This window comes from Antedon mediterranea, chromosome 2, assembly GCF_964355755.1.
Source record: "Antedon mediterranea chromosome 2, ecAntMedi1.1, whole genome shotgun sequence".
Classification (NCBI taxonomy): Eukaryota; Metazoa; Echinodermata; class Crinoidea; order Comatulida; family Antedonidae; genus Antedon; species Antedon mediterranea.
The window spans coordinates 39,097,639-39,124,561 of record NC_092671.1 but is presented as its reverse complement, the minus strand read 5'-3'; the positions used below and the strand labels follow the sequence as shown (position 1 = coordinate 39,124,561).

The 26,923-nt window shown below is 33.8% G+C and overlaps 1 protein-coding gene across 3 annotated transcripts; it reads left to right on the top strand.

Moving 5' to 3' along the window:
• The first annotated feature begins 2,197 nt into the window (after positions 1-2,197).
• LOC140041059 (DNA topoisomerase 2-binding protein 1-like) lies at positions 2,198-26,884 on the top strand. Of its 3 annotated transcripts, none has more exons than XM_072087438.1 (32): positions 2,198-2,209; positions 3,736-3,829; positions 4,200-4,339; positions 4,831-4,963; positions 5,614-5,721; positions 6,110-6,183; positions 6,467-6,594; positions 7,017-7,082; positions 7,311-7,363; positions 8,235-8,358; positions 9,889-10,058; positions 10,881-11,044; positions 12,711-12,839; positions 13,413-13,513; positions 14,018-14,095; positions 14,463-14,582; positions 15,653-15,875; positions 16,582-16,770; positions 16,929-17,763; positions 18,223-18,309; positions 18,900-19,061; positions 19,781-19,864; positions 20,483-20,551; positions 21,042-21,463; positions 22,228-22,391; positions 22,803-22,966; positions 23,289-23,468; positions 24,106-24,357; positions 24,764-24,883; positions 25,154-25,342; positions 25,995-26,128; positions 26,334-26,884. In XM_072087438.1, the coding sequence occupies exons 2-32, from the start codon at positions 3,770-3,772 to the stop codon at positions 26,407-26,409; spliced, it is 4,998 nt and encodes a 1,665-aa protein (XP_071943539.1). In that variant the 5' UTR covers positions 2,198-2,209; positions 3,736-3,769; the 3' UTR covers positions 26,410-26,884. The 3 variants fall into 3 exon arrangements, with proteins under 3 accessions (XP_071943539.1, XP_071943540.1, XP_071943537.1); XM_072087439.1 differs by having other exon boundaries at positions 2,204-2,224; positions 24,109-24,357; XM_072087436.1 differs by having other exon boundaries at positions 2,204-2,224.
• The last annotated feature ends 39 nt before the right edge of the window (positions 26,885-26,923 follow it).

Below are 26,923 nucleotides of genomic sequence, written 5' to 3'. Positions count from 1 at the left end.
GTCTGGAATTGGGGTTTGTATGGGCTTGGGCTTCGGTTTCGTCTTGGGATATAATTTCGGGTGGGGGAACGTGAGCGTCGAGTATCATCATTAAGGGATCGTTTTGTTGTGGCCATGTCTAACTTGAGAGAATTTATCTCATGTTGGAGCGATTCGAGACTATTAGGCCTAGGCCTATCTGTTTCCTTATTGATATTGAATGAAACTTCCCGTGTGGCATCATCTACGGAAAGGTCAAGGTAATTTTGTGTGCTATTTACAATATTTTCAATAGTGGCATCGATTGGGGTGGACATGGCTACAGCTGCTCTACATTTTGGTGGAAGGGTCGAAATAAATTTATTCTTTATCTGCTGGTCAGCGTATCCAATTCTGTCTGCGGCTTGTTTGATTTTGGTTAAATGCTTTTCGGCGTTGTCGCCAGTGGTGTATGTAATTGAATCGTATTCTCTTATGTGCGCATAGATTGATTTGTTTTTACTAAACCTGTTGATGAATTGGGTTTTTAAGGATTCTAGTGAATCGAACTGCTTTCCCTCAATCCAGAGTCTAGCTTGGCCCTGAAGGCTACGTTTAAAAATACTTATTACATTAATTAATTGGGCATTGTTTACAGGGTTTTCTAACGTGTGGGCCTCAAGGTAGTCGGTAAACGATAAGTAGTGTGCACTACATTGGTCGTGATCGGTTATGGAACCGTCATATCTTTTGGGAAGGAAATCGGTTTGTCTTAGGTGGGGCACGGGGTGAGGATTGACGGGCTCATTTAAAATTACTTCGTTATCAACAATGTCGACCATACTTTATAATATTAATTATTAATCAAATATCAAAAACAATTTAGTGTATATGTAAACTCTCACTTTTCAATCAAGGTTACAAATCAAAAATCAAAATGGCTTTGACTTACCCCAAATGCTTCGGATCCAATTAAAAATGAATTAAAGGAATGCAAAAGTGTTCAAAAATGTTTAAATGTTCAAACAACGAATTCAAAAAAAAATGCGAAAGGTGTTCATCAATGTTCAAAAAAGTAAATGTTAAAAAAACGATCGAAAAAAAAACGGCGTGAAGTTGAAAGTCTCTAAACGAAACAGTTCTTGTCCGCTTGCTTCTGTTTTGATTCTTCTTGGGTCTTCCTCGATTATCTTCTTTGTCTTTATCCAATGGTTATAATTTCATAAAATTTCTGCTTGTCTCGATTTCATTCAAATATATAATTTCAGCTTGTCTTTTGTGTCTTCCTCGATTATCTTCTTTGTCTTCATCCAATGGTAATAATTTAATAAAATTTCTGCTTGTCTCGATCTCATTCAAATATAATTTCAGCTTGTCTTTTGAGTCAAAGTAAATTTCTCTCCTTTCAAACAAATGTGGTTATTTTTGTCTTTGTCTTCGTCTTCGTGTCTTGTTAAGTGTTTATTTCTTGTTTTCTCACTCCGTTCCTTATGAAATTTGGGTCTTCCACCATGTAATATATTGTTGCGGTTGTTGAGGTACTAATGAAAGACTCTGACTCGCTTGACTGTCGTAACACATATATTATTTATTCAGTATAATACTTCAGTACAATATACAACTATAAGTATAGATAAGGAACGGACATTCAATGATGCTGTCGGTGAGGTGTGAAGTGTGTAGGTCTGCTGTGAGGTGTGTGCTCCGTGAGGTGGCTGTAAGGTGTGTGCTCCGTGAGGTGGCTGTAAGGTGTGTCTGGGCCCTTCTGAAACTTGGGAGTATATTGGCTCAGTTCATTTGCATAATGTCACTACGTAATATTAGAGGGTAACGATTGGTCCTAAGTTGATCCAGGGGTGTTTAAGTGGGAGTGATTAACGGTATAATAAGGTATTTCTGTGATGGATGACACTGTCAAATCTGTACTTAAATAGTGTCGATCACTCCTGGTTTAACGATGGGAAAGTCACAAAATTAAGCTAAGTGTTTTCTTTAGGGATTCTATTATAAACTAAATGGTCATTAAAACATCTGGACAAACTCTCCTTTGGACTTTCTGGGTCAAGTTTGTGAACCTATTTAAATTCCGATACAAAGGTCAATTTCTTAAATATAAAAGTATATCTTTATATCACATTATTATGCCCACACAACATTACAAAGTTTTTAATATATAGAGGGCGCAAACTATTTAAAAATAAAAACTTGTTGGCGGTAAAAAGAGTTGTCTAGCTTGGCAGGTCAACAGCTAGTGAGTATGAGAAAGGTTTGACCGTCTTCTTGTTTAAATTAATCGGTTTTTAAAACCATTCCTTATATTTATATATGTTTGACATTGTTTTTAATATCGTACTCTACCTTTATTAGAGTATATGCTACTATTCTATCTAGAGGCCTACTAGGCCTAGGCCCTATACTATAGGCTATGCCTACTAGCTAGTAGGCAGTAGTGGTGTAGAGTGTAGGCCTACATATACATAGCTAGGCTAGGCTACTACTACTAGCCTAGCCTTTGTTGGTAGAGGAGAAAAGGGAATACCGGAGAAGGAGGTGCATAGGCCCAATTCTTTCTCACTGGCAGTAGGCCTAGCGTAACCGTAAGGGGTATGAGAGTAGAATTAAACCGGATTCGTGGCTAGCTAGCTAGCCTAGGAATAGGCCTAGCTAGGCCTATATGGCCTAGCCTAGTAATAATAGTAATACTAATAGCATGGAGGTATAATACCTCCATGCTAACAGTAGGTAGGTAGCCTAGGCTTTACACTCATTACAAAACCTTTTTATTTAGGCCTAGTTCATCATACTTTATAATTTTATGGATTTTTTGTCCTATCTTGTCACTTGTGGATCTGACGGAATTACTCCAAGCAATTCCCAATTAATGAACCACACACAATCACATTGAAACCAAGTGAATCATGTCGGGGTTCGCATTAGAAGTGTCTTGATTGAACCCTTCAAGTACAAGATTACTCATTTATATCATAGTTTTGATTATTTTCTAGAGTGTGATTGTCTGACAACTGGTATTTCATACAATCGGTCCTAACATAAAGAAATGATGATCGGTCCCAAACTAATACTAATAAAATAATAGTAAAAAAGTGTAAGACAACCAGGCCCAATCATTCATGGTCCAGTGGAACCGTAATCACGTAGCCATAACATCGGCAGGGAGGGGTTCGAGGCTCACTCACTCCATGGTTCTGGTGATAGAACGAGTCTTCTCGGATAAGGACTATAAACTGTAGGTCCAGTATACACATCTAGCTCGTGTGCACTTTAAAGAACCTAGTACATCTTTCGAGACGAGTAGGGGGTTACCCCGGTGTATTAGTATATCACAGCCACTGATCACCAACTGGGCCCTCTGGGAGATCAGTCTTTGACTGAAGAGGTTACCCAGTATAAAGATAAAACAAACAAACAAACCTGATTGTCTGTTCCTTAAAATTGATATCTATAAGCAGATGCTTAAAGTAATTATTACTTATTATCACCTTTCACACATTTTCCTCTTTGTATCTTTTTTTTTATTTCTAAAGTATAAATATCTGTTCTATTTTGTACAATGTGTGAAAAATAAATTAAATGAAATGAATCCCCTAGTCTACTTTCGATTTTAATGCCATGATTATGAATACATTGCTTTAAGGTGAATATACAAGCCAATCAAATTCATTCAAGTCCTACAGAATTTAATTCTGTGATAAAAGTAAATAAATCCTACATAGATTGCATTGTTTTAATAAGAATCTTTTTTTTTATAAATTGTAGGTAAATTTAATGATGCTGAATTGTTAAAATCGAAATGAGTATTCGATGTGTCAAATTGAACAAGGTTTCTGACAACCTTATGCAAGCCTCAAAGGTAAGAATATTTGTCACCATGTAGCCTACCAATTATTAATTTCATTTACTCTTTAGCAGAATGTTTCATGTACAACCAAGGCAATCTAACAACAGAACACTGAGCTCACCTTGCCAAGATAGGAACTTGTAACAGTCCTTTGATTTTATGTCTGGCTGCGATAAATACCATCCGTACTACATTCTCAGCAGCGTGCAGTGTCTTTTAAGGGGTGTGGAATTGATCTCCGGAGCTCAGCATTCTGCTGGATTGTTGCCTTGATAAAACCTTTTCAAAATTAACATTTTTTGTTTTGCCAACATTTTTGCTGTTCACATAAATTTGTGTATACTTTACTAATCTATGTACCATCATATATTTTTATTTTCAGGAAGTTGAAGGTGCCAAACTTTCAATTGAGTGGATTACTGAAGACAAAGCCACTCAGCTTGCTGAAAAAGACAACTGTATGTACATCTGTGATCCTTTTGAAGGTGCTGCTTTTGAACATATCCAGTCCCTTGGCTGCAGGTACAATATTCATCATCATGTAGTCTTATTAATATCCTGGATTTAAAGTGCCTATTATTACCCCAATCATTTTTTAATCAAAATAATAACATACTCCCATAATGCAGCTAATAATCAGCGCAGAGTTGTGTCTTGACCTTACCAGGTACCCATTGTACACCTGGGTGGGACGAGGGCAAATAAGTGTCTTGCCTACGGATACAAGCAATGTGACCAGCGTTGGATTCGAACCCAAGAACTCGCAGTCAATAGTCCAACGTTTTGTAATACAGTATGTTGAACATCCTTGGAAAAGACACTTTACTTTTGTTTGCCTCTCTCCAGCCAGTAGACAAATGGGTACCTGGCAGGGTCAAACACAACTGCGCTGATTACTACAACAATGTGAGCTGATGTTTTTAATCATTTATTATTACTAATCATAAAATTACATTCCAGTAGGAGCAGAATTTATTGGTTTTTTTTAAAAAGTTTTTGTTTTGTTTTGTTAGAATCATAGGACCACAATGTGTTCTCAGTTGTTTGTCACTCAAGATTCCGATTCCAAAAACAAAACATCCGATATACTCCATGGCAATGAAAGATATACAAGTGTGCTGTTCAAACATTGAAAGGAAAGCCAGGGTAAGCATTGCTGTGATATAGGTTATTAAATATTATAAGTTTACTGTATTCTAAATAAGCTAAATTGTAATCTTGTTGCGCTTGTCATTTTAATGATATTTTGTATTGAAGCTTCTTTTTTTTCGAGCATATATTCCGTTCTATGGCCACCACCAGGTAGGCTTACTTCATTAAAGCTTCTATGAATGGATGTACTGGTTGGGAGCAGAAAAACTAGTAGACCATACCCAGTACCGTTTTGATTACGATCAATCGGGAAATTACCTCACGACTTTATTGCATTGAATGGTTTTCTTGAAGTTGAAAATGTATATGCAGTTATTCATTTCTTTATGTGTGAAAGAGTCTGTGTCTACTTAATTCAAAATTTTAGAAAATATCCATTTCAATGGCCGCATTATAATATAGTACTTTAAAAGAGAAAAAAAATACCACCTCACCCCTGATATTGGCTGAAGCTTTTTTTTTAAATTTTTTTATTTCACCTTATTTATAGAGGGTGACCCTAAACAGCGTATGCATGATAAGTGTCTGTGTGTGACAGTAGCTGTGTGTGTATACTAGTAAACCGGGGTAACCCCCTGCTCGTCTCGAAAGATGTAATAGATAAATATATTTTGTTCTAATGCCTACATTGTTATTGTCTACAGGAACAGATTCACACAAAGGTTCAGTGGATGGGAGGTCATGTGACCAAGACTTTTAATGAGTTAGTTACGCATCTGGTGGTTGGCGAAGTAGGCTCCAAGAAATACCATGTAATTATATCTAATTGTTTTCAACTAGACTGTTTATGACTCTACCCATTGTTTCACTAAGTTCAAAGTTAAACTCCAGGTTTTAAATTTCTATTTTATTAATTTTGTTTATCACTAACAATAATTTTACTTTAATTCTACTGTAAAAAGACTAGAAAAGATTAAAAAAATTAAAACTGCAATTCCACTTCTGTTTGTGTATTTTTACTTCCAGTTTTTGTTTTCTAATATTACTGTTTTTCTACCTAATGTAATTTCTACTACTTTGGCAGGTGTGACTCCTTTAAAACAACAAGTTTACAAAAATGTAACTCCAGTTAAAAAAAATCACCTTGTGATTGAAACAAACAAAAAGTAATTTATTTTCGTTTTATAATTTTATTCACAGGTTGCAGCAAGCCTTAATAAAGCAATAGTGTTGCCAGAATGGGTGAATGCCGTATATGAAGCTTGCCAGCAACGGTAAGCATTTATTTATTTATTTGCATTTATTTAATCTAAAACAAAACAAACTATATTATATTAATAGTTAAGGCATTCTACCATAATAATAAAAACATTTATAACGTTGGCTGACGTCCCATCGGAAACGATTGAGTTTGCTGTTGGAGTCTTCTGGGTCTAGCATGTGTGATGTATGTCTTATTGTTTGTATTATCCAAAATAAATTGAATTGAATCGTACAATAAAATTGGCCATAGACACAGTACAATGGTAAAAATGATGTATTTAACTTTATTTGTAGCCATGTAGAGGCATCAGACCCAATGTTTGACTGTTACAAGTGTCCAGTGTTCAAAGGCTGTGTCATATGTGTTACAGGGCTAGAATCGGCAGACAGGAAAGATGTAAAAAGATTAACTGAGAAAAATGGTGAGAATATTTAAAATAATATATAACGAGTGTACACTAGAGTACAGTTTTGTTCCTCCCACTGATGCCAGTCGAATCCAAGAGGCAGTCTTCTCTAGCATCTAAATATATGCTGGGTCCGACTGTTGAAGGGCTTCCTTGACTGGGTTCGCTTCTTAGCTTGACTAGGATCGCACTGAAGAAGATTGCTTAATTTATTCCAGGGGTCACGATAGTATGGTTAGAATCCTTCCTTTGGGAGTATTTATAATTTAACATGCAAACAATGCAAAGGTCAAAATCTGCACCTGATCATAATATATATAACAGGGAATGTGTGAAATTCAGAAAAAAGTTAAACAAATTTGAATTGACATTTATTTATGGTCATAACATGTTAATGTTTATGATGTACCAATTTATTTTCGATTTTTTATTTTCAGGGGGACGATACATGGGTGAACTTAAATTCAATGAATGTACTCATCTTATAGTCAATACACCAAAAGGTTTGTATATTAATATTATGACCGGTTGGATTAGATTTGAAACCTAGGGTAGATAGTAGATCATGTAACTATCATGCTATCAACAGAACTATAATCTTGTGAACAAAAGTTTTCTGGAAAATTCATTGAATAGAAAGATTTCAGCACTTGTGCCTTTCTTGTTGATACTGTTCTTGTTTTGGTGTTTGTATAAACTTAATTGAATATAATTTTATATTTGTTTTCAAGGACAAAAATATGATTTTGCTCAACGATGGAAAATACATTGTATATCATTAAAGGTACTGATGTATGAAAGAAAACAAATTATTTTATGAATTGCATTCTATAGTATTTGTATGAGTCTTTCTATTTCTAGGCTTAAGCCACTCTCTAGGCCTTAAGTCACTCTCTAGGCCTTAAGTGACTCTCTAGGCATTAAGTGACTCTCTAGGCATTAAGCCACTCTAGGCATTAAGTCACTCTCTAGGCATTAAGTGACTCTCTAAGCCTTAAGTCACTCTCTAGGCATTAAGTCATTCTCTAGGCATTAAGTCACTCTCTAGGCATAAAGTGACTCCTTAGGCCTTAAGTGACTCTCAAGGCCTTAAGTCACTCTCTAGGCATTAAGTGACTCTCTATGCTTAAGCCACTCTCTAGGCATTAAGTGACTCTCTATGCTTAAGCCACTCTCTAGGCATTAAGTGACTCTCTAGGCATTACCCCACTCTCTAGGCATTAAGCCACTCTCTAGGCATTAAGCCACTCTCTAGGCATTAAGCGACTCTCTAGGCATTAAGTGACTCTCTAGGCATTAAGTGACTCTCTAGGCATTAAGTGACTCTCTAGGCCTTAAGCCACTCTCTAGGCCTTAAGTGACTCTCTAGACCTAAGTGACTCTATGCCTTAAGTCACTCTCTATGCCTAAGCCATTCTCTGGGCCTAAGCCATTGTCTAGGCCTTAAGTCACTCTCTAGGCCTCACTCTCTAGGCCTACGCCATTCTCTGGGCCTAAGCCACTCTCTGGGCCTAAGCCACTCTCTTTCTAAATATTATTAGTCGAATAGAGCTACTGCTTAAAATATTAGAAATTATCTTTTATGTATTTTTTATATTTTTATAATATATTAACTGATACTTATTAAAATAACTATCTTTTTTTTTTATTTTAAGTGGTTTAAAGATAGTGTAGAAATGGGAGCATGCCAGGATGAAAATCTTTACATTGTTGAAGTTGAATCCAATCAAGATGAAAGGACATCGACCCCTAATGGCACTACAACCAAAAGACTTAGCAGTAAGTGACATCACTTTAATTTATAATATATAAAACTAACAAGAAATGAAAACACCAAAATAAATTTTTAAATATATATAATGTTATACTGGTTTACAATCAATGGACTACATATCAAAGAACTTATAACACAAGAATCTCCTGTTCTTCAATTTGCATTCAAAACACAGTATCGGAAGTACAGGGTTAAAAGGTCAAACTGGGCGACGCCATTTCACAGCATGGAGCAGCGCCCCCTCCAAACTAGGAAGTCAATTACTCTACCCCAACTAGAGTATTAGCAGATCCCCTCTATGATTTTGACTTTCTAATTTGATGCGGGCGCCCTACTCCTCAGTCAATTACTCTATCCCCCCTAGAGCATTAGCAGATCCCCTCTATGATTTTGACTTTCTAATTTGATGCGGGCGCCCTACTCCATGGCTCACAATGGCGCCACCCATAACTCTATTCTATCCCACAATGCCTTTCGAAATTGTTACGCGCTTCGGACGAACAGGAGATTCTTGTGTTATAAGTTCTTTGCTACATATCAATATACTAATCAAAACCAGAGGAAAATGTTTTCACTAGATATAATGTTTATGTACAGTGTGTGAAAAATGTAAAGGTATGGAAGTGCAGAAGTTGCACAACGGTAGAAAGAACTTTGAATTGCATATGAAACATTCCTGTTTATCGTATCATGACGATTACAACTACTAATACCCTATATGAAAGGAAACTGTATCTCATCTGCTACGCCCCTAAATCCTCTAGACAACTATAACTAGAACAGTATGTAAAAAATGTTTAGACAAAGGTATGGACCTGCAGAAGTTTCGTGTTTCGGTAGAAAGAGACTTGAATTGCATCTGAAAAGTCATGGCTGTGTCTTGGATGTCCTTGATGTTTTAGTCTCATTTCCTCATCTTTTGAATGGGATGCTTAATCTGGTGTACATTAATCCCAGTTCTCAAATGGTAGGTCTGATCATGGTAGGTGCTGCATATCTGCTGTGATCTTGTGGAGGACCTGACTCAAATTTCTTGCATTTTAATTTCTCCTTCACTCATGGATAACAATATTTTCAAGAGTCAGCATGATTGTTTGTTTGTTTGTTTATGTAGCAGTCAGAATGTGTGCTATGCTTGTATGTTTCCACTAAGTATTGCACATTTTCTGGCCTCTGCATAACAAACCAATTCCATCATTTTGTAGCTGATCAGTGATCTTTCCCTAGGTGACATATCTAGCAGACTCATTATGCAATTCAGATTTTATCATTTACTTTGCAAATTAATAATGGTAATAGAGCTTAAATTTTGTGATTTATCCAACATTAAAATTCCACTCTTGACAGATTAAAAAATGCAATGCATAGCTAGACACGTATTACAAAAAGATCACTGAATTGAACACTATCTTTTAACATTCTTACGGCTGTCATTATTTGGCTTTCTCATCTGGAGTAACCCGCAGCATGTGTTTCCTCTTTATTTATTTATTATTTTATCATTGTTGAAACAAAATGTAACTTGTTTATTGCAGGTGTAGCAGATGTCAGTTCAATATCTTATGTAGATGTATCTAAAGTAGATGAAACTGTCAACTCAACTATGAACGTAACTACAGCCTTTAATGAGGTCAAAGTTCAAGATCCCTTGAACAGCCTGGATCTTTACAAACCACCAGATGAAGAATTTCTGGATTCTTGCAAAGTTTGTTTTGTTTTTTTGATTTTCTTCTTTCTTTTTCTTTTGCGTTATTAACCATGGCAGGTCTGAAGCTTTATTTATACTTTTAAGTTTGACACAAAAAAGTGTGATGTGCCTAAATATGATAGTAATATGCAAAATCTAGAATCTGCCAAACCTGCGTTGAAGAAATTGAATAAGGAAGCACATCCAATTGTCACAACATGCGCAAAAGGGATTTTGATGCAATTTGTTTCTAAAGCTCTGTCTACACTATGAAACTTTATGTGACAAAGAAATGTGATGTGCCCATATATGGACATGATGATGTTATATCACTACCATAATTTAAATCATTGTTTAAAGAACATTTATTATCATTTTACATTTAAATCATTGTTTAAAGAACATTTATTATCATTTTACAAATAATTTTAAAAATTATACTTGTTGCAGGATTTAGCTTTTTTATTATTTATGTTTTAGTTTTTTAGGCTAGTTAGGGACATAGGGGGACACAACTAATCAAGCTCTTTTGAGTTTTTATGTGTTTCCTTTTCATCTTTTTTATGTTCTCATATATTGTTGTTGTATATTTTCATGATAGTGAATTTGAAAATTATTTAAGCATATCACTACCACTTTGGGCACATCACACTTTTTTGTCAAACTAGTTTGATAGTGTAGACAGAGCTTAATCACAATTTTAAAACAAATATTATCCCAGACAGTCCTATCTGATTATTCTGAGTGGCTCTTGTAAATTTGCTTCAAGTTTAAAGGTATCATTTAGTTTTTAAGTGGGTTTTTTAGTTGGTATATTTGATATCATTACTCCGTCAATAGATATACCTTAGTGGATTCACTGGAAGTCGGTTGGAGAAGGTTCGCAAGATAATTAACACTGGTGGCGGTACACGATTCAGTCACTTTACAGAAAACGTTACGCATGTGGTAGTTGAAACAGGAACAGAGGACCATATAGAGTTGATCACATCATCGGATTATAAGTAAGTACAAATAGGTTCCTCAACAGTTTTATATCCAGTAGCCATTAGGGTACTAAATGTATGACTTTGGTTTCATGTTACAACATACATAGGGCCCGTTCGGACGGGACTGAAACTACCGTGTACTTCCAACTGTGAGGTCGCGTGTGGCAATTAACTTGCGCCTCTGGCTATAAAAAATTAGAAAACCATCTGGACGAAAAATCCACCAACTTTACTGGTTATTTCAATCCCATTCCAATTACACGCTGCCTCTGGGTATAATTAATCAAGCGTTAACGGGGTCATGTCAAATCGCGACCTCAAATAAGCTTTCTGATTGTTTAACAATTATTGTTTAAAATGTTCTTTTTTGTTAATGCGAATGTATATCTATTGTTTTGTAAAATTATATATAAATAATTAACTCGTTGGTTTTTTTCCGGTGACCTGAACTTGCGAATCGGTGGCTTATAATGTACATGTAACGGCAGGGAGTTCTGTATTGTGGTAGCCTGGTGTCTGTGAATTACCACATCAACCGTTCGGCTCGCACGATAAGAGGGGGAATTTTTACAACAATAGTTCGGCTCGCACGATGAATGCACGTGGTGATTTTTACAAGAGGGGTACAGTGCATGTACATTAAATGGAATTTTCACAACAATAGTTCGGCTCGCACGATAAATACATGTGGTGATTTTTACAAGAAGGGTACAGTGCGTGTACATTAAATGGAATTTCCACACCAATAGTTCGGCTCGCACGATAAATACACGTGGTGATTTTTACAAGAGGGGTACAGTGCGTGTACATTAAATGGAATTTCCACAACAATAGTTCGGCTCGCACGATAAATACACGTGGTCAACAAACAACATACGTTAGCAGGATTTTCGATCATTATTTATTTAAAAAGCAAATTGTATTCGATATATTATAAATATATAGGTCTGGTTGTCGATTGAAAAATAATAATTGAACGATTGGGTCGACGCACAGAGGGCGCTTTTTGACCTAAGAATTCCGATCTTAATTGGTTTCGTGTCAGCTTACCGGTACTTTGTTTATTCGTACGAACGTCGTATGGGTTTTACCCCAAGGGTAAAAACCAAATAAACGTGTATTTCAATCGCCGTACGAACACGGTCATCCATACATAGTTAATATTTCATCATGTTTGTAGTACACACACTTATAATGGTTATCTGTAGGCTATTAACTTAGCAGAATAACTGAAATAATAGACCATCAATAATATAATCAATATAATCAATAATAGACCATCAATCGATCGATCAATCAATATAAGGCAAGTAAGTGGCTAAACGGTTAAGACAGTGGAGCCGTAAATACGTAGCCATAACATCGGCAAGGCTATAAACCGTAGGTCCCGCGTACTTTAAAGAACCTAGTACATCTTTCGATGGAAGAACAGTCTTTGACTGAAGAAGCTACCCAGTATAAAGAATAAATAATATAATAAGATTGTATTTTTGTAATTATAATTGTACTTTTCACTGGTTTTTTTTGTACTGTATGTTGTCTCGAAGCAACAGCATTTTCTATGTATACCATGATGATATAATAATAATAATAAAATAATAATAATATTTCCAATGATGAATGCCAAACTATCAAAACTAATTATTCAGAATCGCCAATTAATATTTTAATAATGTATTAGGCCTGAAGTAGTGACTGTTGAATGGCTAGTGGAATGTTTTAAGCAGACAGCCATGGTATCAGAACAACCATACATCTGCCTAGATGTACCAACAACCTGTTTTGAAAACTTAAAGATACCGGTTGAAACGTAAGTAAATATCGTTTGATTTTGTTTTTGAATATAAAGTGTTTTGTACTATACGATCATATAATAAAAGTCCAATTTAGGCGAGATAACATTCAAATTCAAATACTGAATTACATCACTACTTTTTAGGTACGATCTACATATTTGGGGGTCAATTTAAGGTCAACATGGATTTTACAAATACCATGTTTTACTTACATCTTTCGTTTAAGAACCGTACAAAAAATCTATGTTCGACTGTATTAAGTAAGGCCTATGTTGAATTTTTTTATGATGATTTGTCTATTATTATTCTATACATGTTTTTATATGGCGCCCTACAAAGTACAGAGCGCCTAACTGATTGTCTCTGCACTATCCGAAATTGAACTATTATTAGTTGCCTCAAAAATGGAAATATTTCAATATTATCAACTGCGGTATTATCAAGGTACGGGGAAAAAAATAAATAAAAACATGCCACCAACATAATTTATAAAATAAAAAAATATATGAAAAAAAAACAGCATAATTTTGTGAAAACGTGAAAGAATGCATTTTTTTTTTTTGCATTGATTGTTAATTTTGTTTTAGTGTAAAGGATAAAAAGAAGCCAGCAAAGAAGGTTAGCAGTGTTAGCATAGAGGACCAAGAAGATGATGTCATGCTTCAGTACCTCGACAAATCAACTAGAGGTGGACTAAAATCATATCTACATATTTAATTATACATATAATTATCATACTATTTATATTTATATATATGAAATTAATATTTGTTACTCAGTTTTGTTGTTTACGTGATATAAATGAAATTAAAGCAATGAGCCTGAATGAATGAAATTGTGGTTTCCATTTTTAAAGAACATATGGGAACCAAAAGATAAAAGAGTAAGGAAGGATGGAGAGAGAGTTACTCTTTTGGCGATAACATAAATGGCTGATGGTATTGTTAACAAGACTACTAAAACCACTTTTTTTTCTAAAAAAGTATTTTTATAAGCTAAAGCTCTGTCTATACTATTAAACTTTGTGACAAAAAAATGTGATGTGCCCATATATGGACATGATGATGTTATACCACTAGCATATCACTACCATATTTGGGCACTTCACACTTTTTTTGTCAAACTAATTTGATAGTGTAGACAGAGCTTAAAAGTGAAATATTTTCTATAAACCAAGGTTTTGTCTGTACAGATTATGCAGGTAATAAGAAAAGTGAAGAAGAAGAGGAAGATGATGATGATGATGCTACACAAATTCAGCAAGATATTGGTAATTATTTTAAATCATTGTTAATTTTATAAATGTTTTAAATATATTTAAAATTGTTACTATGTAATGTTTTTAATATTAAAATTAGGAAGTTGCAATGTTTTCTGTTTGTATTTGGGGACCCCATTCAGTTAATATTGTTCAAATAAAATGAAACCTATCAAACTATTTTTATTCGCATATACTGTATATGTTGTGCTTATAAACCTAAACTAAGTCTCAAGAAGTGGAGTTACTTCCACTACATGAGAATTGAACCCAGGATCTTTGGATTGGAAGCACATTAATCACCAAGCTACAACACCATATTTCACCAGATACAGTGCATAAAATGTTTATAAATACTTCAATTCAAATGTTTTTTTAGAAGTAGATGTTCCAGATGAAGAGTTAGAAAATGGAATCTTCACAGGAAAGAAATTTACAATTCTTGAATTTCTTGAAGATGAAGAAGAAGAGATTACCAACATGATAAATGCAGAAGGAGGTGTTTACATTAAATTTGATTTCAAATTAGCTATTAAGCTCTGTCCACACTATCAAACTTTATGTGACAACAAAATGTTATGTGCCCATATATGGACATGATGATGTCATATCACTACCATATTTGGGCATATCACTACCATATTTGGGCATATCACTACCATATTTGGGCATATCACTACCATATTTGGGCATATCACTACCATATTTGGGCATATCACTACCATATTTGGGCATATCACTACCATATTTGGGCATATCACTACCATATTTGGGCATATCACTACCATATTTGGGCATATCACTACCATATTTGGGCATATCACTACCATATTTGGGCATATCACTACCATATTTGGGCATATCACTACCATATTTGGGCATATCACTACCATATTTGGGCATATCACTACCATATTTGGGCATATCACTACCATATTTGGGCACATCACTACCATATTTGGGCACATCACTACCATATTTGGGCACATCACTACCATATTTGGGCACATCACTACCATATTTGGGCACATCACTACCATATTTGGGCACATCACTACCATATTTGGGCACATCACTACCATATTTGGGCACATCACTACCATATTTGGGCACATCACTACCATATTTGGGCACATCACTACCATATTTGGGCACATCACTACCATATTTGGGCACATCACTACCATATTTGGGCACATCACTACCATATTTGGGCACATCACTACCATATTTGGGCACATCACTACCATATTTGGGCATATAGTGTTCCTTTTATTGCGACAATGTCCGAAAGGGGTTCTACTGTGCAGCTGTATTAATATATTAATAACATTTATTTAAATCCAAAATTAAGAATTGTTTGTAATTGGTTCTTGTGGACCTTGTTGATGTTTTTTTTGTCTTGTTTTTTTATGTATTCCAGTCTGTAAATGACGGGATCCCCCTGATCGCTAATTGAAATAAATAAAAAATAAATAAAAAATCCTTTTAAAGGTAATTATCGAGTAAAACAATCAAAATCACCCCTGGACATTGTGTAAAATATATCATCATATTTTATTATTTTAGGCATTGTGATATCGACAAGTGATAATTCTAAAGCTGATTACCAGATAGTGCCGAATGTAGTTACTAAGGCCGTTTCTAACATTTGCAATGTGGCCACCAATTGCTGGTTGCAGAAATGTATGGAGTTTCAAGAGGTTTATCAGGTTTCAAGTCATCCGCTCTATCTACCAATTCTGCTTGACCTCAATAAAAAACCTTTGAAAGATTGTGTTTTAACTGTCAGGTACTCAATTCTATATATATTCTATATATGTATTAGTTCATTCTTATATAGCGCATTCTGTATAAGCAAGCTCTCAATGCGCTGCACATTATTACCCCGGTCATTTTTTTGATCAAACGCGTATGGAAGCATACTCCCATAATGCAGCAAGTAATCAGAGCAAAGTTGTGTCTTAATCTAAGCGATACCTATTTTATACACCTGGGTGAAGAGAGGCAAATGTAAGTAAATTGTCTTGCCTAAGCAATGCGGCGAGAGTTGGATTTGAACCAAACTGCGCCACGTGCCCTCATCTACTGGTTTTACAGAGTGTAAACTACCACTTTTCCCCTTTATGTAACATACAAATTTTCTATTTTATTATTACTTTTTGATAAATTAAATTACTTGCTTTAAATGTTTTTTAACAATTTTATAAAATAAAATCTAAAGTTAGCTGTATCTTCATTTATGGGCCAAAATATTAAATGGCACGCTCTCTGTCACTCTGTATTTTTCCAAGAATTTTGCTCAGTTTTTTATTGAGGACATAATTTATTTTACTACTGTGTCAATGGTAATATTGAATATAGAGTCAAGCATTGTTTGAATGACAATACTGAATTAGTTTTTTCATCTTTTTTGATGACATAATTTATTTTACTACCATGTTTATGTTGCGTGATGTTTGGAATATCAATACTGAATTAGTTTTTCCTTTTATCAGTCAGTACATTGGTGTTGAGCGAGACTGCTTGTTACATATAGCTACTTTGTTGGGAGCCACCTGCCAAGAGTACTTAAGCCGTAAGGCTAAGAATAACGTAAAAGCTAACACTCATCTGTTACTAAAAGATCCTGAAGGAACGAAGTATGACGCCGCAAAGAAATGGAAAATTCCTGCAGTTGGTATTGGGTAAGAATATTTATTTTTTATTATTTAATATTACTGATAAGTGAAAATGATTGCGATAGACAATTAGGCAGTCATATAGTAGAGAAAAAGATATGTATGTAATACAGGTGGCCTATCATATTTACATAAATTATGTTTTCACTGCATAATTGTTACAGGTGGATTCTTGAGTGTGCTCAGCAATGTCGACATGCAGATGAAGATAATTATTTAATTGATAATCAAGAATGCACTGGTACAGTACAGTCAACAAATGGCATTAATCAACCTGATGGTAAAAGGGTTACACCTCAACAGAATCTGCAAGAAATGGAGGTTAGGATGAAGGAGGTTGTAGAACAGAATGTGGATGTTGAAGAAAAAGAAGAAATGATACACGTAGAAGAAAAGAAGCAGGAATTGTCAGAAGACGTAGTGGAAAAAAAAAATTGGCAAGTTCAAGAAATGGCAGAAGATGTAGTGGAAAATGAAAAGGAGGAAGTTCTAGAAATGGCAGAAGATGTAGCGGAAAATGAAAAGGAGGAAGTTCTAGAAATGGCAGAAGACGTAGAGGAAAATGAAAATCAGCACGTTCAAGAAATGGCAGAAGTGGAAAAAGAGAATCAGGATATTGAAGAAGAGATGGTTACAGAAGAGGAGAAAGAGGATGATGATGATGAGGTGGTGATACAAAATTTAAATAACGTCACAGACTTTCACGAAGAAAATGTGACTAAAGAACGTTTTGAAAAGTCAGATGAGCCAATAGAAACATGTGAAAGACTTCCTAACAAATCCACTACAACTGAAAGTGATGATCTAAAGACACCAAAGGCAGTGAACCGAAGGCATTCTGAGCTCCAAAGGACTGCTAGTACATCTTCTCCAAATAGAGAGAGTCCTTCTGTCTTCCTTGCTCCTGGATATCGCCCTAAGTTTATCATAAGTGAGGAACTTAAGAACTTCTTGAAAACCCCTCCAAATGAAAGAAAAAAATCAAGGAAAAGCAATATGGTAAGTTTGTATGTTGTTGTTAATTAGTTACAAATGAAAATTATTTGAAGAAAACAAATTTAAATACTACTCATAGTCATGATATCTTTATTTGTCCATTTAAAAATTGACAGAAATTTGTTTTGAAAACTGGCATATCATATATATATATAAATTAAACAAAAAAAAATCACGGAAAAATTGCTTCAACACAGATAAGCACTACAACAACACAAACATCTAATAAAAAATGGCTAAAAAACTTTCTTATTATAATAATAATTTAAAATTGCACATTTATGAAAAAAATTAATTTTTTGTTGTTGTCCCTAACCAACGTACTCGCGTAGTACACGATAACCAGAGATGGTGTACGTTACGGATACAGATAATTAAAGTTTATATATTAACAGGAGTACAGTCTGATGTAGAAAACTATTTTTGTTTAGACAGATGTTAATATATTAATCTTTGTTTTAGTCCATAGATGATTTTTTGAAGGGGCAGTTGCAAATTGCCCTGAAAAACTCTGTCATCGACCAACGTTCAGATGATGTATTTGAAGAGGTAATCTATATTTTTTTATTTGAGTTTGTTTATTATTTATTTATGTACTGGGTGACCTCTTTAGTGACCTCTTTAATCAAAGACTGGTCTCCCAGAGATCCCAATTATGATCAGTGGCTGTGATGTACTAGTACACCAAGGTAACCCCCTACTCGTCTTGAAAGATGTACTAGGTTCTTTAAAGTGCACATGAGCTAGATGTGTACATAGGACCTACGGTTTATAGTCCTTATCAGAGAAGACTTCTATTCTATTCTACTACTGATTTTTGTGTTTATTTTAACCCATAACCATAATGTTACAGTCACAGAATGATGATTTTTTTGTCTTGTGTGAGTTCTTCTCACGTTTATTTAAATTCTCATTGATGAATATATTATATACATATAAGTACATTTTTGACAATTAAAAGTAAGTGTTTAAAGTAGTTAAAATACAGGTATATTTACATAGTAAGATGCCAGAATTCAGTATTAACCATATATTTTCTCATTTAAAATTTTAGCTACGATATTAATTAAAATTTTGAAATGAAAAATGGCGGTAAAATACATTTTCTTGTTAAACTATCTTATTTGTGTTCTTATTAGTGTTCGAGTTCACAGAATGATGATGGCGTGTTAAAAGGTGTCATCATCTGTGTGAGCATGAAATTGAGTAAAAAGTTTACAGAGTACAACCGGATAGCTACAGAACTTGGAGCTGATTTTAGATGGACGTACGATGATGGATGCACGCATTTTATATATCAGGTATATAGTGCCTTGTATATGAAATCTTATTGTCTATTCCTTTGACAAATGATTCATTCCATGTTTTTTGGGTTTTTTTCCATTTTTTTACTGTTCACTCACATATTCATTTGTTGCATCCTCGCACCACTTGACAAACATTTACCCACTTTCTTTTATTTACCAAAAGATAAGTTTTAATATTTACAGGAGTTATTGTAAACATAAATAAAACATAATATATCGTGGAAAGGGATAAAATTGGTTCAAAATGTTAAACTTATTTAAAATATTTTTTTTCTAATTGTGCAATATAAACACATTAGGCACAGAACATTAATTCTAAACCACCCAGTGACATACTGAAATTTAATTAATTAATTTGAAACGATAAAATGAGGAAATCTGTGAGAATGAAAAAAAGTCGCCTCAGCCGAGATTCGAACCCAGATATGCAGATGTCCTAAACATTAGACCACTTCATTTCATGGTATAAAGTCGTACAATCAGTAGTTTTGTAAATACAAAAATAAGTAGCTTCTTCAAAATTGTTATGGAATATTTATTTTTTTTTTTAAATTAACATTTGGAAAAGAGCTGAAGAGGAAACCAGCATAGGTCAATGGCGGAACACAGAAGTGTGAATATGTTAACTTCAATTAGTTTATTTGTTAATTTTATAATTTTAATTTGTTCATTTAATTATTGTTTTTGAAGTGACTCTAATGTTTTTATTTTAGGGGAAAGCAAAAGACAGCAGTAAGGAACTAAAAATAGCAAGACAACAACAGAAGTACATTGTGTCACCCCATTGGCTCTTTGCTGTAGGCTAAGTTCTTTCTTATCAAACATTTGATTTGATTCCACCATCTTGCTGTTAAGTCTTTGTTTTATTTAAGATACAGACATCATTAAATGGATTCTGATTTATTCGCAGAAAGCGTCTCATGTCTCATTTATTTTGTCAGAATAGAACAAATATATATTTACTTAGTCAGGGATATACCTAAACTTATATGACTAGATTTCTCCATAACTTCCTATCTGCCATGGGACAAATACAGAACAGAACCAAAAAAGGAAAAAACAAGTTCCAAATCCAAAAGACTGGTTAACCCAGAAGCGAAATGAACCACTATCAAGTGGCTAACCAAAATGGAAATTAAAAAGAGTTATACAATTAGAATTAAAATACATTAAAATTCTTAATAAAACAAATTTAAAATCATTGAAATAGTTAAAATTTGAATATATGTCTTATATTTTGTTTTGTCTTTTTCTTTGTAGAAATTGAATAAATAAAAAAATTAATAAAACACTAAAAGTCTAGGAATATAAAGGCAAATTTATATTTGATGACTTGCATATACATATTTAATATGTTTATGAACATTTTATACAACATTTCATGCTGTTTGTAAATATAGTCTGTATCTTTGCAGTGTCAAGAGGAAAGAGTTAATGTTGATGTGTCCTTGTATCCTCACACTTACAACCCAAAGTTGAGCCTTGTAAGAACACTACTAATAGTTTACTGTTCAAATAATTAACGCTAATCACCAAATATTGTTAATTTTTTTTAATTTTTAAAAGCAATGTTTTACAAATTTTAAAGTGTACATATATTATTTAGCATAATACAGTATTGTACATGTATTCTGGAAATAAAAAAAAAAGTTAACACCTGTATAAAATACCATTGTACAGTCGGGTGTGTCAAATTATATTTAATTGTGCTATAGATAAGAAAGTGGGTGGTCAGAATCTTGAATGCTGTATTACGATTGAATAAAAGCCCACATAAAAAAATTAATCCTTTCAATTGGCACACCAATTATTATTCTGCCTCTAAAAATTGTTTACCCCAAAATAACTATTTACTTTGACATTTTCTATACACACCCTCTATATTTCTTAAGTACAACTTTTGTAAAGACCTTATGTATGACTCACTTTATGCCAGCAACTTAAACCACTAACATTTGAGATCTTGTTCTGCAGACGGTGTCAAAAACACCAGTGCGTTCTAATAGACGTTCAACACGTAAAACGATTCTGTCGTCCACTTCTACTACACCTGCTGTCAAAAAAGCAACAAAAGAAAAAGGAATAGATTTAGCACCCCCTGCTTCTAAAATGAAACAATCCGATTCAAAATCAACCAAAGACCAGGCAATAGAGTTAGCACCCCCTGCTTCTAAAATGGAACAATCCGTATCAGCATCAAAATCAACTGTGATGAGAGATACGATAACTGATGAAGAATTGCTGATGATTGATGCAATGGAGCAACAAGGAGAAGAAAAAGGAGTAGAAGAAAAGATCGGCGAATTAAAAGAAGAAAATAAAATGGAAAAGGAAGGATCATTAGAGGAGAGGGAGGACTTCCAGAAGCAGATCGAACAACTGATGACATCAACAATGTAAGTATGTCTGTGCAGATGTCAAGGTCAAATCCTGACAGAATCCTTGACAAAAATGTAACTTGACAAAAAAATGTAACTTAACAAAAAATGTAATGCGAAAAAAAAATGTAACTTGACAAAAAATGTAACTTCACAAAAATGTAACTTCACAAAAAATGTAACTTGACAACAAATGTAACTTGACAACAAATTTAATTGACAAGAAATTTAATTGACAAAAATGTAACTTGACAACAAATGTAACTTGACAATAAATGTAACTTGACAATAAATGTAACTTGACAAGAAATTTAATTGACAAAAAATGTAACTTGACAAAAAATGTAATTTGACAAACAATGTAACTTGGCAAACAATGTAACTTGACAAGAAATTTAATTGACAACAAATGTAACTTGACAAACAATATAACTTGACAAACAATGAAACTTGACAAAAAATGTAACTTGACAAACAATGTAACTTGACAAACAATGTAACTTGGCAAACAATGTAACTTGACAAGAAATTTAATTGACAACAAATGTAACTTGACAAACAATATAACTTGACAAACAATGAAACTTGACAAAAAATGTAACTTGACAAACAATGTAACTTGACAAACAATGTAACTTGACAAACAATGTAACTTGACAATAAATGTAACTTGACAAATTATACCGAGATTAAACACTGTTTTATTAAATTTTGAAGTAAGTTAAGTATTTTATTTTATAAAATGTGGGTAGTGATTTATTTGAGTTTTGTGAATGTTGTAGGTCAAACAAGGGTGGTAGTAAGCGCCGTAGTAGGAGGTTAAACACCACGTCATCAACTGGAAATGATTCTGATTCGGGATTAAACAACAGTGGATCGACCCGCCGACCTAGGTCAAAGATGATGACGACCATAACGGAGAAGAACGAATCCAAGTCGCTCAAAGGTAGACAATAATAATGTTCAATTTATTTATTGCAAAATGGAGGGTGCCCTCTAAGCAATCAAAAACAAACAGAAATTGTAAAAAACGAAAAGAGCAAAAAATTAATGTTGAAAGTGCAAATTAGAAAAGTGGGATTTGAGGAGTTTAAATGTGGCGAGTGATTCAGTTTTTGTGATTGAGTTTGGAAGGGTATTCCAAAGAACAACAGCTGACCAGGAAATGGTGTGCGTGTGTTGACCATCATATTTTGTTTAAGGCTGTGTAGGTATAGGCCTGAGTAAACACTCTGATGATGAATATTCTGCCATTCTAGCTAAGTTAGCCAAGTAATATAAAGTAATTTCTTCTTAAAAGATGTGTTTTAAAGTTTGTTTCTTGCTACACTGAATGCTTGACTGATTTTGTTTGTAGGGCATTCATCTGAAATTCCAATCGAAGCGTCTCAGAATATTCAAATCACCTGGGATGATCCGACTGGCCGTGAAGTGCGTAAAGAAATAATGGAACAACTCCAACGGTCAAGCAGTCCAACACGACCACAAAAGTCATCAGATGAGAGTGAAACCTCGGAGAATGTAAGTGTATTAGCACACACATGTCTCATTAACATACAAGTGTCTCCTTGCTTCCTTTTCCCACATTTTCTTTCCTCTTACTCTATTTAAAGCTCTGTCTACACTATCAAACTAGTTTGACCAAAAAAAGTGCGATGTGCCCAAATATGGTAGTGATATGCCCAAATAGGGTAGTAAATATGACATCATGTCCATATATGGGCACATCACTTTTTTTGTCACATAAAGTTTGATAGTGTAGACAGAGCTTAAGTCTTGTTGTCCTATGTGTGTTGTCGTTACACTGGTTATTCTTAAATGAACTTATTTTTTTGCGTTTTAGAACTCGAATACTACAGTGAGAGAATTAATGAAAGCTCAAGAGATGTTATCAAATGAAATGGACAATGAGGATAAGATGTTAGAAGAAGAAGCTTTAAGAGCACCACCAATCAGATTGCCCCATGCACAGCCACCTGTGGCCCCAGCACCACTATCAGAAGAACAAAAGAAACAAGTTTTGGTAAGTAATTGCCAATTAATAGAATAGAAAGAGATTCTAAAGCTCTATTATCAAACAAATGTGATGTGCCCATATATGCACATGATGATGTCATATTTCTACCATATTTTTGTATATCACTACCATATTTGGGCACATCACACTTTTTTCATTCATTCATCTTTTATTTCGGAAAAAAAAAATTAATTCTCCATAGCTCAAGAACAAAGGAAACAAAAATATATATATATAAATAAATATTTAAAAAAACCTACGCCAGATAGTCACGTGGTTACAACAATAGCTTCATTCATCTACCATGTAGATTGGATGTCAAACTAGGTTGATAGTGCTTATAGAGGGTGCTATTAAAGCCAGTCCTGGCAGGAAATTTGTTGAGGAAACACTTTTATTTTACAAACTAATGCTTAGTAGATAAATAATTATACATTTTTTTTCGATATAAAAAATAATTGGGAGAAATTACCCCTAAGCAGAAGGCAGGAGAATGACTCAAAATATTGGAAATCTCACGCGATTATCGGCAGGCTTGGGAGGTCAGCTGTATTATAATCATCATCATTATGATTTTAATTAAAGCAATACAGTACTGTATTTGATGATTTGTAACATTTATAATTCTTTTTCTTGAATTAAGCAGAAAGAAAAATCACCTCCGGTATTCATGATGTCGTCGCTAAGACCGCAGGAGAAGTTAGATTATGCTGCCCTCATTGAACAACTTGGTGGAATTGTAAAAGATGCAACATATTTTGACAAATCAACTACTCACCTTATAGTAGGCCAGCCATCTCGCAATGAGAAGTATCTGTCTGCACTGTCAACTGGCAGATGGATCCTTCACAAGTCGTACCTTGAAGCTTGTCGGGATGCTCAGCACTTTGTTGAGGTAATTTTGTTTTATTAATACAAATTTCACCTTCTGTTGAGTGAAGCAAAATTCACAAGTAGGTTACACATAATGAACAATTTAAAAGTTATTTAAATGTTATTGGAACCCTGTATATGTTTACACTGGTGTACTAATCCAAATAGCCTACCTGAGAAAAATGGGCTGCCAAACAGTACCAACGCTTAAGCTCTGTCTACACTACCAAATTTTTTGTGACAAAAATGTTATATACCCATATATATACACGGAGATATCATATTTGGGTATATCACATTTTTTTAATGAACTAGTTTGATAGTGTAGACAGAGCTTTATGATTAACGTGAATAAATACAATTTTATGGAACACACTAAGTTTTAGAGGGAAAATTACTTTTTGTATATTAATACATTTATTTAATAGGAAGATATTCATGAATGGGGTTCGCCATTGAACTCGTCAAGTTTACGTGATAAAAAGATTGCAAAGTTGGCCCTACCAGCATCAAGATGGAGGAAAACAATACAGGAGGATATAGATAAGGTAGGCCTAAAGAAACCCACACTGATGAGAGGCCTGTTTTTGTTCCGAGATGTTCCGAGTTCTTACTGCGTGTATTACCCTAGTATTAAATTGACCAATCATAGTAATCACATATCGCATAACTACGCTCTCTCATGGTTTGAATATGCGTGTATGAAAACGTTTAATAAATCAGGAGATCAAATCTGGTTACAAGTTGTACCAATTTATGCAGATGTGAAAAGGGTATATTAAGATACCAACTCGTTTTCTTCTTGTTATAATTGACAGGATGGTTATTCGGACGGTGCGTTTGGTAGTTGGCGTGTACTACTGTGCGTCAACAAAAGTAAAGAGGGAGGATTTAAACGACTACTTGAAACAGGTGGCGCTAAGATACTTGCAGCGTGCCCTCCGTTTAAGAGTAATCACTACGTTGATGCCACTCATGCCTTTATCACCACAGACCATGCCTCACAGGTATGTATACAATAATCAAGGCTATAGTTCAATAATAATAATAATAGTTTCTGCTGACCAGAGATGACATTTTTTTATTTTATAGTTTATTATGTTTAGATTCAACCTGTTAGTGGCGGTTTCAATGGTTGTTACTTTGGATATTGATTTTATTTTATGATAGTTTAAATGTATTTAAGGGTAAAATTGTTAAATCTCTATAATGTTCCAATCTTTGTTTATGTTTTTGTTGCTTATTTGAATACATTTTATACTTTATTATGTTTAGATTCAACCTGTTAGTGGCGGTTTCATCGCTGTTGGTTGACAACTGAATAAAATAAAATAAATTAATTAATTAAAAATCTCAACATAAGGCTTAAATATTAAAATATCATAATAATGATAATTTATTTAGCACACATAATCCACTGAAAGTGCTCAAGCCGCTAGCTAGCAGAGTTAGTATTCGATTTATTTTGTTTATCCATTAATATCATATGCCTTATAATAAACAGCATTTTCTATGAAAATTAATCTTTTTGTAGGCATTTTTGAGCAGCAATTGGTTACATCACATCATTATGCCTTCTATTCATTGGGTAGAGTATGTATGTGATCTAAAATAAAAAGTGAATTCATGAATTTCTAACTATTTTTATTTTGTTTTTAGGTGGACATCAAAGTACTTGTTGATCACAATATCATGTGTCTGAAGGCTGAGTACATTGCTGAATTTCTAATGCAGCATCCCGAACCAAATCCTTGCAATTATTTATGCAAAGGAGCAATTGAAATTATGAAAAGGTGAGGAGAACAACTATGACATCACATAAGCTACAAACAAAAACATATTCATTTCTCTAAAGATCAGTTTACACTGTCAAACTTATTTGTGCATATCACTACCATATTTGGGCACATCACACTTTTTTTGGGAAAATTAGTTTGATAGTGTAGACAGAGCTTCAATCAATTAACTTTAATCTAATAATAATAATAATTTTTGTAGAAATGACTTGGAATTCAGAAAGAGAAAAACAGACGAAGCAAGAGATTCCCCAAGCAAAAAAACCAGGCTAAACTAACATGTGTGATTGTTGATGATTTGTCACTGGTACAGCGGAGAGGAGTTCCTGTATATAGGCTGTATATTTGCAAATAACTTTCATTATTGTAATTTGAAAAAATATATTTATAAATTAATTATTTGTAATAAAATATCAAATGTGGGTCAAGAAAATCTATAGCCTATAACTTTAGTATTCCATTGTATAATGTAATTTGTTTTACAATTTTTTTTTCTGACCAGCGACGCAATTTCACACTATCGTATTAACATGGTACAGTGATATGTGTGCATGGTACATTGTTGAATTTAAAGTATATAGAACATTCCTTGGGTTGGTGTCGAAAGACATACAGAATAAATTAATTTCTTCACGCACAATAAACAAACAAAAGAGATGAACTAGAACAAAGTAGTTGTTAATTTAAATAAATAAATTTGAAAAAAATAAAATGAAATGTAAATAGACTGAAAAGATATAAAATCTTTAAATAAAAATAGAGATTTGTAGTGCGCCCTCACCATGTGTTTTT